This window comes from Protopterus annectens, chromosome 1.part1, assembly GCF_019279795.1.
Source record: "Protopterus annectens isolate FY-2018-M chromosome 1.part1, PAN1.0, whole genome shotgun sequence".
NCBI lineage: Eukaryota > Metazoa > Chordata > Ceratodontiformes > Protopteridae > Protopterus > Protopterus annectens.
Genome location: NC_056726.1, coordinates 1,069,245,010 through 1,069,261,796, shown reverse-complemented (window position 1 = coordinate 1,069,261,796; position 16,787 = coordinate 1,069,245,010). Strand labels below are relative to the sequence as shown.

Below are 16,787 nucleotides of genomic sequence, written 5' to 3'. Positions count from 1 at the left end.
AAACAGATGCCATATGCTGCCCGGTTAAAGAAACTCCAGCTCTACTCAGTGGCATACCGCCTGCTCAGAGGCGATCTGTGCCTGACGTATAAAGCCATGTCCAACCCGGAATTAATGGACATGCTGCACCTCAGAAAATCCAAATCCCATCAAGCTACATGCTTGAGAGACTTGAACCTCAGCACTGAAATATATAGGATATGCTGGAGGGACAGATTCATAACCCAGAGACTCCCTTCACTCTGGAATAAAATCCCAGTCCAGGTTAGGCAGAGTCCCTCATTGACTCTCTTCAAGAGGAATCTTGATGAGTGGATGGGAGATCATAGGTTTACCCCGGGTATCACTTCTGTGTCACTGTTAGACAGAGGCACAGTATACTAACCTCGAAAAAGGGCATAGCAAAATTAATTTAAAATGGGTGGCAAAAGCCAAACACACACTGGCTAGGCTTATAAATTCCCTAGGGCAGATAGCCTAGTATGAACCTATGAACCTATGAACCTATAAACTATTCTACAGTATTATTTTAAGCATTTTCCTGTGATGTCTGAACTCTTGACTAGCACTGTGTAGTAAGACATATTGTCTTGTGTCCTTATTTTTCTATTTTTTAAATATTTTTAAACCTTTCAACTGTGGCTGTTTTGTGTAGAGATAATTTAAGCTCTAGAATACATTGCATGTATATAGTGATACTGTACAAAACCACTCCAATACTCTTGCTGCTCAGTCACACTTACTATTTGGATAATAATATTGCACAGTAAAATTGGGCACCCTTTGGTAAGGGTCTTATTAGTAGCTGATATTAGTGGTTGGCGGCAGCTGGTACTACCTTGCAGACTGACAGGAAGGGGCATAGCTAGAGAACCTGTGCCAGCCTTCCCCAGGAGTGTCTGTGTGTTTGTATGTAACTCATATCTGAAAGAGAGAGTGTGTGTGTGTGTGTGTGTGTGTGTGTGTGTGTGTGTGTGTGTGTGTGTGTGTGTGTGTGTGTGTGTGTGTGTGTGTGTGTGTGTGTGTGTGTGTGTGTGTGTGTGTGTGTGTGTGTGTGTGTGTGTGTGTGTGTGTGTGTGTGTGTGTATGCATGTAGCAAGACAATCAAGTCCATGGCTGTGAGATGCTGGTCTTCAAGCAACTGTGACTTGATCACCTGTAGAAGATACAGTCAATGAACAAGGTATCTGTCAACAGTTTATTGCATTGTTACTTTTATTCGAGATTTTCTGATGTGTGAGAAGACCTAACTGTCAGAAACAAGCTTTTTTTTTTCAAACAGGAAAGAAAACATCTTGTCTTACTGTTTTTCTTAAATATAGTAATTTGCACTTATAGTGACTTATAGTGACCTGTGTGTTGATACTTGTTTGTACTTTATGATTTAGCCAAAAAGTTAGTTTTTGCATTGTTTTAGTTTGTTCTTGAACCTTAGTCTTGTACTTTCATTTGTAGTTCTGGAAAGACTGAGAATTACTGCAAGATCTTAGCATGAGTTATGCATTATACTACTAGTATCACCATAAGTAGAAGTACTAGTTAGCTGTTGGTATTTTGATCCCTATCTCGGGCCTTAGTTTTGTAGTTTCATTAGCAGTTGTGGCAGATCTGTGAACTACTGTGAGATTTGAGCATTTAGCAATTTATTACTGCATCTGGAGCATTTCTCCCCGGGCCTCCGCTGAAAACAGGCTCTGTGGAACCTAGTCGGACATTCCCGGTCAACAAATGATAAATAAATAAATAAATAAATGTTTTCCCCATAAACAATGTAATGGTAAATTTGAGCATAGTATGATGCCTTAGATTATGGTAGGATTGCAGTATTGGCAGTATTGTACATTCTGCTCCAGAACTGGAGCTTCACTGCTTTTACAACTCTTTATATTCAAGGTTTGCTGCTGGAATCTTATGTTGTGCTTAGCAGTTAACTGCTTAAAGTTGAATTCTAGTGCCTTTTTGTTTACTTTGCTACTTCTGTTCCCCTGCTATTTACTTCTGCTCCAACCTCACTGATGCTAAAGCTTTTGAAATTCTAACCTACCAATGATCATCCAACTGTAGCTAAAAGTCACAACACTACAGCCCCAGCATTGGCTTTATTCAACTGCATCCGACTATAGCTAATCTGCTTTTTGCAGCCTGAATTTTTCCCTAACACTCCCACATTTTCCTGGTGTGGTTTAAAAGGCTGGCTCCATGGCTTTCACTGTTATGGTAATCTGACTTCCAGCGTCCTTTCCTCCCTTGTCTCATTGCCATTTTTTGGAGAGTAAATCTATTTAAGTATTTTTGCCACCAATTGTTTTCCATAGATCCATAATTCTGAGTAACCACCCAGCAAACAAGTATTGCCCTTGAGTAAATGTCATTCATTACAAATTGCCTCCTGCTCATTTTCCCAGATCACCCATCTGGTTGGTGCCTTTACTACACTCTGAGATGGTCATGAATTAATGCTACACTATCCTTGGCAAATACTTGATTTATTTTATTGTTTTGTATTTCAGTTAATTGTTATAGAGTGCTACCACTTTATTTGTTCTTTTTTCTCAAGGTTACACTTTCATTGTAAAGGTCTCTAATACCTAAAATCTTTTTTGCCGGGTACTTGGTTTAAATTGTTTCTTGCTAGCATTATACTCTCATAGGTTCATAGGTTCATAGGTGTACACTAGGCTAATGAGTACAGGGACCTTCTTAAGCCCAGGGCTGTAACCCAAATATATCCTATCAGTCATTGTGCCTTAGAATGTATTTAAAGGGGTGTAAGTTAGTTAGGGCTTGATTTAAAAGCTACCTTTGTCCATTAAAGACATAGGTGTTAGACCAGGAATGGCCTTCTGATTTCCCATTCATTTGTCCAAGTTGAATGTAAAAATGGTTAGGGGATGGCTCTGCTTCACATGGATATGAATCCACTTCCAAAGAATGTGGATTCAGTGACATATATGCCCTCCATCCTGTTTACCTAAGTCAAAAGTAACATTTAAATCCTTATGACTAGTGCTGCTAGTGCTGTCTGGATAATGAAAAGGCCCATCAGTGTGGGAGCCAAGCATGGCTTAAAACCCAATTCCAAGAAATGCATAATAGCACCTTTTGGGAAGATAGACACCTAGGAAAACTAATTCATTGATAAAACACCCTGAATGTTACTATCTAGAGTCCCCATATCCCTGACTACACAGTAGTCAGGGATATAAAGACTCATGTTGATAGTAACCTGGAATTCAATCAAAATTTGTCTAAGGTAGTAAGAAAATCCTTCTGTGTCACTCATCTTATAAGTAAGGGCATGATGTCTAGGTCCAGAGAAGTCATTGTGCCACCTTAGGCAGTTCTCCTTAGACACATAATTGAATATAATGACCCTTTTGGCATGTACCTGACTAGTAAAGTGTAACAACGGGAATGTCCACAGAATATCCGCACTAAAAGAATACAGGGCATACACACAATGGCCTAGGCAGATTGCCACAAAGCCATATCTCTACTGTTTGCTACAGACTACTGTGAGGATACTGATACCTAGATCTAAGGACTTAAACTTTGCTTGCAACTTAAATAGGACCTTTTGGAGGGACAGCCTTTTAACTCAGAGAATTCCCATTCTCTGGATAAGGCTTCCCATCTATGTGAAACAGAGCCCTTCCCTAACCCTATCCAAGTTCAACCTGGACAAGTGGATGAGAAATCATAAATTCACCCCTGTCTAACACCTAAGTCACTGATGGACAGAGGCAGCTGTTAAATCATGCCCTACCTTACAAACATCCTTTAAAATAACTTCTAAGGCACAATAACTTGGGGGGAGTGCATGACTATGGTTATAAAGACGCATGTGGTAGTTAGTGTAGTATATAAGTATGACCCTATGGTCACTGAACCTGGGTCACAGCTGCAAAGGGTCACTTGACAAGCCCACCTACTTGGTAAACAAATGTAAATGTATAATAAGTAAATAAAATACATTCACCACCATAATGTATATTTTCTGTTCTCAGTTACAAACATTTGATGAAAGAACTAGTTTACAAAAAAACTATACTGCTTGTTCTATAAGCTACACCAATTCCTTCCAGTGAGTGTGATGCTAGGCATGTCTGAAGAAATAAAGCCCTGTTCTTTTAATGTCAGCTGTCAAAATACCTCGAGCTAGCCTTGTGCTGTCCAGATGTGCCCATCCTGTGGTGTATTATTACTTGATATACAACTAAAAATTACAGCAAATAACCAATTGTAACTTACTTTTTAATACTATGTAATGAAAGAACATGGTCCATTTACCTGTTATTAGCTTTTCTGTTGTAAAATACTCTGAAAAAAATAAGTAAGCTATTGGTTACCATTAGGGGCATACACTAAGATGACAGAGCAGTCCTTCATAATTATCATCACAATATCCTTATACAATTAAATAAATGTGTCCCACACCTACCAGCCACATTGTTGTCTAGAATTGCAATTACTGTTTGCATGTATTGCAGCAGTGAGTTACATTAAATTTGCAGTTGCAATCATTTATTTTATTTCAGAATTTGAGATCAATTTGCTAAACACTGAAAATAAAACAATAAGGTTACAAGTACGCTACAAAGCATTCTATTTAAAATATAAGACAAACTATTTAAAATACATAGCAAGTGTTAACTCTCCAAATCTCTCTCCCTTAAGTTAATTTTTCTATGAAGCTCACGCCATGATGACCACAAGTAACAATCATATCAGACAGGTGTGTGTGTCTGTGTGTGTGTCTTTCGGCTTTTCCCAGTTAGGCCACAGCGAACTCCATGATTGTTTACATGCTGGCTTGCCGGCTATTCACGCATGTCGTCACATAGTAGACGCTTTAACTGAGAATCGAACGGGCAACGTCTAACTGTGAGGTGACAACGCTACCGCAGCACCACCACCGCAGTCAACAGTCATATCAGACAGGTAAAGGTCAGAAAGCTGTTTCACAGCCATCCTTTACTAAATAACAAAATGACCATCACATGAGCTATATTTACTCCCACATTAAAACCCATAAGCATAGCTATCTGTGATTCACTAAAATTCTGTAAACTATCATACTGGAAAAGTTTAATTACTACAGCATAAAACACGGTATGCTTACCCATTGTTGGCTTGTTTGTTGTGATATACTCTGAAGAAATAAATAAGTTACAGGTTACCACCAGAAAAATAAACTAAGATCGCAAAGCAGCACTTCATAACTGACATAAAGAAAACTCATGTAAGTAAAATAAATGTATTCAGCTTTCATCTCAGAGTACACAGGCTGTCTAGCATGCTGCCATTACTATATGGCAAAATGATTATCATATATATATATATATATATATATATATATATATATATATATATATATACAGCTATAAGTGTTCCTGCTTTAAAATGCTTAAGAAAAGCAAGAAAGCACAGTTATGTAAGTTGAACTTACCTTAACAGTAGATGTTCACTTGCTGAACTGGGCTGGCTTGAACTCCCTCACCTCCTTCAGTGGTATCAACTCTCACTCGCCCACAAACTAGTAAACCATCCACTAAATGTCCCATCCCTCCAGAATCTACTCCAACCCTATCGCACCACCAGACCACTAAGATCCAGCAACAAATATCACTTACAGATCACTAAAGCCAATAACTCTGCTGGTGAAGCACTATTCTCTTGTGCCATAGCCAAATTATGGAACTCTCTCCCACCCACAATTACCTCCATACCATCATGCACCCACTTCAAAAGTTTACTAAAAGCGCACCTAAAAACATGCTGGGTATGCTCCTGCAACTCCCATTCTAATATCACCCACCCCATCCAACCACTACCTTTCTTTCCCCTCCACTAACTACCTTGATTATAGCAAGCTCAGATGCTCATAAGCCTAGTACTTATTATACAGCAGGAACTTCTTATTGTAACATTTGTTAATGTCTCTTATGTACTTCACAGATAAAGATTCTAGTTGTCTACTGATGTACTATATTCTTCATCTGTAAATATGTTGTAAGTAATTGCTATGTAAATTGTTAATCACTATGTAATCCAATGTAACTACTGTCTGTTTGTGGAGCTTTTCTTCCCAGGCCTCCGCTGAAAATGGACCTATGTTCAGTCGGACACTCCCGGTCAACAAATATAAATAAATGTAAATAAATAAATGTTTGAATTCTGCAGTAGCCTTAGGTATGTGGGTTATATCCTGCCTAGAATGTAACAGCCAGCCAGCTTCAACGGCTTCAGGGCACCTTCCACACATCCAATCTGTCAAGCAGCTTTAGCTGAGCTGACTAAAAGACAGGTTTCGGACCAAAGTCTTTCAGAGCTTTTCTGTGAGCAGAGAGAGGGACATTGTTCCCTAACAGGACATTGTTAAGAATAACAAAAAATAAATGTCCATTCTCTGGCCTTAAAAACCACACCAAAAAACAAGGGAGGTAGAGGGAGTGGCTACTGCATCAGTGATCATTCGAACATCTGCTGCTATGGTAAGTTTAACTTACACAACTGTACTGTGTTCTTCATAATGATCACGGATGCAGTAGCCTTAGTTATATGAGTAGACTACCATAACTAACTATATTTGGGAGGAGGAAGGAGAAGGGGTCAGCACCCTCTGAAGAATGGTCCCAGCAAAAGTTGATCTAGACCTAGAGAAGGAATCAAGTTTGTAGTGCTTTATAAAAGTATGTATAGTAGACAGAGTAGCAGCTTCTAGAATGCTTCTAGAATCCACTCCTTTCCAAAAAAGTCACAGATAAAGCCAGGGCCTGGTAGAGTGGGCCTTGACATGCATGGAATATATTTGTCATGGCCTGCTACAGTCCCTCTCAATATGAGATGGGTATAAATGTATATATACAGCAAAAATGGAGGCAGAGGAGATAATGAGGAAGAGGAAGATCAGAACAGATGGAGAGTAACCACTGTGAGTTATCTGTGCATACACAGATCGAATGTCAACAGAAAGAGTGCTTGTGCATGGCTGATAAAGTATCACTGCATGGTGGGTTGGTTATTTATTTATTTGTCTTTGTTTACCAGCACAGTCAGACTGGGTAATATCCATATTCAGCAGAGGACCGGAGAGAAAAGCTCCATTTACTTGCATTGCATTATTGGAAGTTCCAGTTGCACATGGAGTAGTTTTATTTCTATTTACATTTACACACATGCAGTAGTTACATTTACACATTCTGAGGTCTGACAGAGGTGGAAGTTATTTAAGAGAAAGCCCACTTACCAATGAATTGTACAGGCAGCAATTATGTATAACATTGTTTTTGTCATTTAAGTGAGAGGTTGAGAGTACTCTGTTTAAGGAGAGTATATTTTTGTAAGTTTCGGGTTATGTGGCTTAATTTGGTGTTTTTACACTTCTTTTTTTGTGTTTCCTAAAAATGTTTGAATGGTGGTCTCAGTTTGTAGTATTTGGTGATATCCTTTAGGTAGATAGGGATTTCATGCCATAATTTTGGGGCTGGTAGTCAGAAAATGTGATTAGTGCTGAGCAGTTTGATCTTGTGGACTTGGAGTGTTAGCATGATAATGATTGGTTCCTTAGGCTGCAGAAAGTGTTTATAGGACAGGTGTACCTTACCTATCCTGTATGTGTTTTCATGTTTTGTGATATTTAATAAATGTTTGCACCTCCTCTTTTTCCCCACTTCCCCTTTCCTTGTCTTTTCTATCCCCTCTATTCTCAAAAAAAAAGGGGGGGGTGACTTTTCCCACAAAAAAAACATTGTTAGCTACTGTTAGCCATAGTGAAGTGCCTGTGATTGCCTTCACCTTACTAAATTAATTTTTTGCTTTAACAGTAGCTGTTGTGGTAATAACTGTGGCCAATATGGTTTCCTCCTAGATAATTCTAACCTCCTTACACTACCAAACCATATGAGAGTATCTTGCAGTCCTCTCCATGCAATGCCACACTCACTGGAAGGTGACCATCCCCTCTTCAAACTTCTGTCTCGGGGTTGGTGCCACATATACATGTTTTATAACTGTAAAGCAAGACATCATAAGATGCCTATTATCACAGGATCAGACCACAATGTCTTACAGTTGGGCATCTGATAGTCACCAACTAAGTTGTCATGCCCACACCTTGTTAAGATCCTTTAAATCCACCCTAATGTTCATTTAATATCTGTACATAATTTTTATTATCTTTTTTTAGGGGCACCATTCTCCACAGGTGATGATCATGTTTATAGTTTGTAACTACATGAGCAAATCGTTCTCTATTCATCAAAGATCTAATCTGATGATACCACCACCATATAAATCCCTGTAATCCCAAATTAATCATCACCACTTATGACAATGGCTCACCAGTGTTTGTATTTAACATATCCTTGAAAAATACCTCTCCTTTCTTTGACCATTCCATCCAATATATAGTTCTGTGATCAGTTTTAACCCATCAACCATGTGTTATCAGAATCTAGTAGAGATTTAAGTCATTTTTCTTATACCCAATTTTCTACCCCTGCTATACAGTAAATTACATTTGCTAACAAACAACTCTGGAAAGCCTAGGGTATATAGTGCTTGCCAGATATAATCCCATCTGATGGTACAAATATTTCCAGTTACTCTGAATTCACCCTTCTTTTTCAGTTGTAGTAAATATTCCCATCTTATATCTCCTGCCTCACTGGTTTAAATTCTTAAGGGGACCTCATAATACAATATTAAGACAAATAATGAGGAAACTTGTTGTTGCAGAAGATCTAAGATTCTATAGAGTTCAAGCACCTAATAAAAATATATTGTGAATATCCAAACTAATAACCAGTGGTAAAGTCGAATCTTTATTAAAAACACACAAGCAAACAATCCAAAAAGAATTTGAAAAAAGAGAATAAAGTGTAGAAATTCACCATCCCATTGCTTCATCCATTCCATCCAATATATACTTCTGCCAAATGCAGTGATGAATTTCTACACTTTTTTCTGTTTTTTCAACTTCTGTTTGGATCGCTTGTTTCTGTGTTTTTAATAAAGAAGATTCGACTTGAATCAGCTTGTGCTTCCCTACTGTCATTAGTGGATTTATACTTTGGAAAGTTTTAAAGAAAGTATTTCTAACACGAGTTATTAGTCTGGATATTCACAGTATGTTATTTTTTATTTGGTGTCTGAACTCTAGGACATCTTAATTCTTCCTTCCACACAGAGACGTTTCATCATTATTTGTTTTTGGACACAGTATATTGATGTACTGGGTTTGACAGACTTTGAGGGACACCATGGAGACTGTTTCATTCTACAATACTGCAGACATACTGCTGTAGCCATGGATACAGTGAGGTCTGAGGCCCATAAGTCACCCCTCAGTTTAGGGGTAAACAACTTTTTCTTACTAATCCTTGGTCATCTGGCTGCCCCAAAATAATCTCTGACAAGTTCTGATATGTTTGATAAGTGAAAGAAGGGGCTTGGGAGATGAAACATTTACAAGCTAGGGCCTGGGAAATGAACCATTTACAGGTTGCCTGTGTCCATTAGAGACACAAGTGCCAAACCAGGGATGAAGTTCCTGTTCCCCATCTAATTGTTCAGGTTGCACATTAATTTGGTTAGGGAGGAACTCTGCCTCACATGTATGGGGAGCTTCTTCCATAGACAGGGTAATCTCTGGGATACATACCTGTCTCTCCTGCAGGTCTTATTTATATCACAGGCAAGGTTTAAGTCTTCAGAATAGGTAATTCTGGTGCTGTTTTTTTTGTGGATATGCAGGATGTCCATCAGAGGGGAGTCTGGCAATGCTCTGTATGTCAGGCAGACACCTCTCCTCAAAAGCCTGTAGGAGACAAAATACAGGGATAGAGCCTTGAGGCAGTCTGCATAGGACATTTTATCTAAGCCCTGTATTCTTTTAGTGAAGAACCTCTGTGGACATTCCAGTTGATGGATATGCCTGGTTAGCTACTTACCAAAGGGGCATTGTAATCAATGATAGGTCCGCTGAATGCCAAATACAGTGGAAGAATGACTTACTTGGACTTAGATACCATACCATTGTTTATAAGTTGTGCAACATAGAATGATTTCCTCACTACTGTAGATATGTGATAGTCAAAGACTAGATTACTATCTATGTGTGTCCCTACGTCCCTGACTACTGGGTCAACTCTAAGGGGTGTGTTGACAATATGATAGTTACCAGGGGTGAATGACATCCCAAAGGATACTATTATGCCTTTCTTGGAATTTAGTTTTAGTCCATGGCGCTGACACCAGTTATTTCTCTGTGTCAGCCCCTCCTGGAGAGCTTTTCTGTCAGTGTGAGATTCAATGACAGCTTCCTAATTTGCAATCATCTGCAAATTTCATCAGCCAGAGACCACTGACATTGGCCTTGACTTCTGACAAGTAAATGCCAAAAAGGAGTGGTCCAAAGACTGATCCCTGAGGGATTCCACTTGTGACTGGCCTCTTTGTAGAGGTGGACTCCCCAGTTTTAACTTCCTGGGTTTTGTCTGTGAGCCAGATGGCTATCCACTGGGTAACATACGGGTTTGTATCTGACCTCTTGAGCTTGTCAACAATACCTGAGTAGCATATTGCATCAAATGCCTTGGCCAGGTCAAGGTAGGCAGTGTAAACCATTTTGCCCTCATCCATTACTTTGGTGACCTTCTCAAAGATGTCCACCAGGTTGAGTAGGCATGATTTGCCCTTGAAAAAACCAAACTGTGTTGGGTCCAGTGCCTGGAGGTTTACTATATCACTATTGATCATTTCCCTGATAATTCTTTCCGTGGTTTTACATATAAGACAAGTGAGACTTATGGGTCTGTAGTTTCCAGGTTCTATGGATGGCCCACCTTTGTGCAGAGGGATGAGTGTTGCTGTTCTCCATTCATGAGGCATGACACCTTTTAGAGGCTATAGTTAAATAGAATTCCAGAGGCCCTGATGGGTCATGTTTCATGCTATTTAGAAGACATCCTGGGATATTGTCTGGACCCATTGATGTAGTGTTCTTGGCCTTAGAGAGAGCATTAAGGACCTGTTCCCTAGTGATAGCAGGGGGAATTATATCTTATGGTATTTCCTGAGGGAAGGTTGAGGGGGCTAGAGGTGTAAAGCTGGAGCTGAATTTATAGGCCATTAGGTTTGCTATATCTTCTGGCTCAGTATAATTGGCTCCATTTATAATGAGCTCTACACACAATTGTGTATTGCCTTTGAAGTTGCTGACATAGCTAAAGAATGCCTTGTAGCTGTCCTTGGCCTGGAAGACCAAATTCACCTCAAATTTGGCTTAGGCAGACTTTATTTGTCCTCTGAGATGTTTGTTTAGTTTGATGAGAGTGTTTTTACCCTGCTGGGGGCTGCACCTCTTAATATTTGCCATTATTTTCTTCCTCCTGTTGTACATCCGACTGATTTGGTGATGCCACCAGGGTTTTTGAGTTAGTTCTGTACTTCTTCCTGGTGGGTACAGCTGCCTCTGTGTAGCTATTAAGATGCTTATACAGGATTTCTATGAATAGTTCTCCATAGGCAGCAGTGTTCTCAGGGTTTATGGGTGCTTGAAATGTTGCCAGGTTATCACTTAATAGCAGGAGTTTAGCCTTAGAGTAGTTCCTAAATATTCCAGGTTTAGTTGGGGGTCCAGGTTTTATTTTTACTTCAAAGGAGGCCATATTGTAGTCTGAGATTAACAGGGAAGCTGTTACAGTAGGGGATATGCAGCACTCTCCCATATTAGTGAGGACCAGATCTAGTATGGCTGCACCCCTGGTTGGTGTATTGACTATCTGGTTCAGGGAGTTTTTGTTTACAAAATCTAGGAATTGCTGTGCCTGTACATTTGGAGTCATATTAGACTCCCAGTTAATAGTGGGGTAATTAAAGTCACCAATGAATACGGTATTGGGTTGGATGGTTAGTTCATAGGTCCATAGGTTCATAGGCTGATGACCCTGGAGCCTTTGCAAGCGTAGCCCATAGGATTACCCTGACATCATGCCACCTGACCTTAGTTCCCAGTGCCTCTGTCGAGTAGAGCCACTAGAGTGATCCCCAGGGTGAATTTTTTATTTCCCATCCACTCATCAAGATTTCTCTTAAAGAGGGCCAATGAGGTGCTCTGTTTGACATCTATGGGAAGTCTATTAAATAGCATGGACAGTCTCATAGTTATGAACCTGTTCCTCCAGCATGTTCTGTTGATTGTGGTAATGAGGTTGAGGTTTCTGGAGTGTGTGGTGCAGAGGGATTGGGATTTCCTTAGATGTAGTATTTCTAACAGAGCTAGGTCAGACATGGGTTTGTAAGTCAGGCAGAGATTGTCTCTAAGTAGGCGATATGAGACAGAGAATAATTGGAGTGTTCTGAGTCTGTCCATATAGGAAAACTGTTTAAGGCCTAGGATCATCGTTGTGAGGTATTTTTGTGGCCTTCCAATTGTTGCAGGTGTCTAGTGAGGTACATGCCAAATGGGGCATTGTACTCGATGATTGACCTAATGAGGGAAGAGTAGAGGGAGACAATGACATCTTTCTTCCTGGATGCAAAACCCTTAGTAATGAGATGTGCCACATAGAAGCACTTTCTGACCACAGTGGCTGTGTTCCCAGATCTCTTATAACGCCTCCTGTGTTCAGTGGACTACCATCGATGTGGTAATTCATGGGAACCGAGTTTCTCCCAAAAGGGTTGATGGCACATTTTTGGCATTGAGCTTAAGGCCATGGTTCTGACACCAGTCATTGGTCTCAGCGAGGCCTTTCTGCGGGATGTCAACATCACTTGGGGAGTTAATAATAGCTCCCAACTTGCAATTGTCTGTGAACTTTGTCAGCTAGAATCCCTTCATGTTGGCCTGGACCTCAGAGAAGTAGATACCAAACAGGAGAGGACCCAGCAACGAACTCTGTGGGACTTCACTCATGACTGGTCAGCAGTCTGACTTGGAGTCAGCTACTTTCACACTGCGGGTTCTATCTGTGAGCCAGATTGCAATCTACTTAGTGATATAGGGGTTGATGCCTAGCTTAGTGAGTTTTTCTATGATTGCTGAGTGGGGGATGGTATCAAAGGCCTTGGCCAGATCAAGGTAGGCTGTATGAACTACCTTGCCCTCATCCACAGCTCTGGTGACTGACTCAAAGAAGTTGACCAGGTTGAGCAGGCATGATCTATCCTTCACAAAACCAAACTGTGTGGGATCCAGAGTTTGGAGATTCCCTATATCCTTGTTTACTAGGTCCATGATGATGCATTCCATATCTTTGAATATCAGACTCATCAGGCTAATAGGGCAAAAGTTTCCAGGGTCCATAATCGCTCCTCCTTTGTGGAGAGGGATGACTGTAGCAGTACGCCATTCGGTAAAAAGCCTGAGGTGAGACTCTGATTAAACAGGGCACACAGGTTTGGTGCCAGTTCACTCTGTAGTTCATGTAGAACACAGCCAGGGATATTGTCAGGTCCCATTGAAGCTGCATTTTTAGACTTGGACAGTGCTGTTTTAACATGTGCAGCAGTAATACTGGGTACCTGGCAATCTACTGGTATTGTGTTTGGTCCTTTGGGGGGGGGTGAGAATGATAAAGTTGGCACTGCATCTGTCAGCCAGTATATTGGCAATATCTGTTGGCTTGGTATAGGAGACACCATTGTGCAGCAGCTCAGAGTAAATTGGGGTATTGCCATGAGGATTCTTTACATAACTATAGAAGACCTTGTGGTTGTCTTTACTATCTGCTGCAATTCTGTTTTCATAGCTAGCTTTAGAGGATTTGATGAGGAATCTCAACTTTTTGTTGAGGCTGATAAGGGAGTTTTTCCAGTCTTGGGACTTCACCTTATTCCGCATCAGTTTCTTCCTTCTGTTGTAGAGTTTGTTTATGGTAGGTGACTTTTTTTGGAGGAGAGTGTCTTGGTTCTATTGTGCATGGCGAGATCCATGCATTTGTGTACATGTTCATACAGTGCATTGGTGTATGATTCGGCAGTCATGCAACTATTCTCCATTTGCATGGGTGCCATGACGTTAGTCACCTCTGTTTTTAGGAGTGCAAAGTTAGCTTTGGAGAGGTTTTTTATGGTAGTTACCTTTGCAGGGGGTGTGGGTGAGATGTGGATTTCCAAGGTGATTAGTTTGTGGTCAAATCTAACCAAGGAGGAGTTGACTATTGGTGTAGTGCAACAGTCACCCGTGTTAGTAATGACCAGGTCAAGGATGTTGCTCCCTGTAGTGGGGGTAAGAATGAGCTGGTCCAGGGCATTGGAATTAATGAATTCCAGGAAAAGCTGGGCAAGTGTATTGGTAGATGAGTAGCTTACCCAGTTAATGGAGGGGTAGTTGAAGTTGCACAGTATGAGAGTGTTAGGTTTGACCCTAATATTCTCCAGGGTGCTTAGGAATGAGGAATGTGAGTCTTTGGGACCTGGTTGAGGACTTATAGCAGGATACAACCTGAATCACTGTCTTACCCAATGTTAACTGCATCTGAATTATCTTTGATGCGTTATGTTGGGCTACCAGTCTGGAGGTGTGCACATCCTTTGTAAATACGGAAACACCTCCACCTTTGGAGATTCGGTCCAAGTACTGGGGCCAGAAGGTGTGTTTCCAATAAGTTTAAATACATGGTATGGTTATTCTGGGTTATACAGGGGGACCTATAGCTGGCAAGGAAGTGATACTGGATTTTGCTTATGGTGATTTGAACATGAAGCAGCTCAAGTGCATTGTCCTGTTTGACCAGCCTTCAGGTATATTTATTTCTGATGTAAATATATACAACTCCACCTTTAGTCCCTGTCTATGTAGTAGCTGGTCTAAAAATGTGGAAGGCATTATAACCTTGCACTGCTGGTGTGCTCTGCTCTCTGTGGCTTTAAGCCATATCTTCGTGACCGCACAGACATTAGCATTCTCTAAGGTGAAGAGAGCTTCTAGGGAGTGGGTGTTTTTGTTTAGACTCCTACCATTGAACAGTACAGGGGAGATGTGCAGACCATCCCTAGCAAAGTAGCATAGTCTGTTGATCATCTCCTTCCAAGCTGACAAATATTGCACCCTGTTAGAATGACACCAGAAACTAAGCTTATGATTAAAGTCAATTATCTTTTGTTCATATTCTGGCATCACCCTTGGAGAAGGTAAAATGCTGCTCAATGCTAGGATTGTACAATCATGAGACACACATTCTGTGAGCTACATGATGTCTCTTCATATAGTCTATTGAGGTACATCTCAGTTCATTTACTCCCACATGGACTAAGACTGAGTCATACTGGTACTTGCGATCAAATCATCTGAATGCATGGATAATATAGTGGATCCTAACCCCTGATAAGCAACTGACCATGACTTTCTCTTTACTCAGCCTGGTGAAAGGAACATCAGTGTGTCTCATGATGGAGTCTCCAATAACCAGTATGTCGGATTGTGTGGTGGCTTGCCTTATGGGATGAGAGGTAGACGCTCCATGAAATGTGGCTCTATGTGTTGATGTGTGTGTTATTTTGAAAGAGTGCATTTGGGGCTGCTAAGGGTATTTGTTATGTGTACTTCATCTAGGAGGTCTTTGTGGTTTAGGAAGGTTACATTTAAGTGCCTCACCATATGTGGATCAATATGTTTTGACTATGTGTAATGGCTGTAGCGTGTTTACTACTGAGAACCTAATTGACATTAGGAGTGCTTTTATGTGACAGTTTTGCCTCGATTGAAATTGTATCTTTCACATATCATATCAGTTTGTTTGAGAATGAACTCGGTGTCAGTAAACATGAGGCAATTTCTACATTGCCTAAGGATGTCCACATCCACCAAGCTGATCCTTTTAGCCAGAATTGTAGCAAAAGTTTTGATTTTCAGGTTCAATATGGATATTGGTCTATAGCTACTGTTATCTAATTTATTCTTCCCCATTTCTGACTAAAGATATGTTTAGCTTCCAGTAGTGAAGTTACAAACTTCATGTCTGTCTCTGATTCCAAGTACTGTACAAATTATGTAACCAGTAGACTAGTTCATAGGTTCATACTAGGCTATCTGCCCTGGGGCAATTATAAGCCTATCCCGATTCTGTATGGCTTACGCCACCCCTTGATTTGAGTATACTGTGCCCATTTTTAAGGTTTAGTTTACTGTGCCTCTGTCTAATAGTGACACAGGAGTAATCCCTGGGACAAACCTACGATCCCCCATCCACTTATCGAGATTCTTCTTGAAGAGATTCAGTGAGGTGCTCTGCCTCACATGAACTGGAATTCTATTCCAGAGTGAAGGGAGCCTTTGGGTTATGAACCTGTCCCTCCAGCAAGTTCTATTTATTTCTGTGCTGAGGTTCAAGTCCCTCAAGCGTGTGGCTCTAAGGGATTTAGATTTACTGAGGTGGAGCATGTCCATTAATTCTGGATTTGACGTAGCTTTGTATGTCAGGCATAGATCGCCTCGAAGTAGGCGGTATGCAACTGAGTAGAGCTGGAGTTTTTTTAACCGAGCAGTATATGGCATCTGTTTGAGACCCTTGATCCTCTTGGTGAGATATTTTGGGGTCTTTCTAATTGCTGCAGGTGTCGGGTAAGGTACATCCCAAAAGGGGCATTGTATTCTATGATGGGCCTGATGAGGGATGAATAAAGGCACGATTACCTCTCTTGATCTAGATGTGAAACCCTTCGTGATGAGGTGGGCTATGTAGAAGGTCTTTCTAACCACTTTGGCAATGTGGTTTTCAAAGGAGAGATTGCTATCAACTTGGGTCCCCAGGTCCCTAATAACTTTCTCTGTACTTAAT

General features: G+C 40.6%; 1 protein-coding gene across 1 annotated transcript in view; it reads right to left on the bottom strand.

Annotated features, from left to right (window-relative positions):
* LOC122813575 overlaps positions 1-16,787 on the bottom strand; it is a 411,992-nt gene that overhangs the window by 82,726 nt on the left and 312,479 nt on the right. The window contains exons 5-6 of the mRNA XM_044085976.1: positions 5,123-5,152; positions 4,291-4,320 (exon numbers count right to left, since the gene is read on the bottom strand). Coding sequence (XP_043941911.1) covers positions 4,291-4,320; positions 5,123-5,152 — 60 coding nt within the window. The remainder of the gene's footprint in view (positions 1-4,290; positions 4,321-5,122; positions 5,153-16,787) is intronic.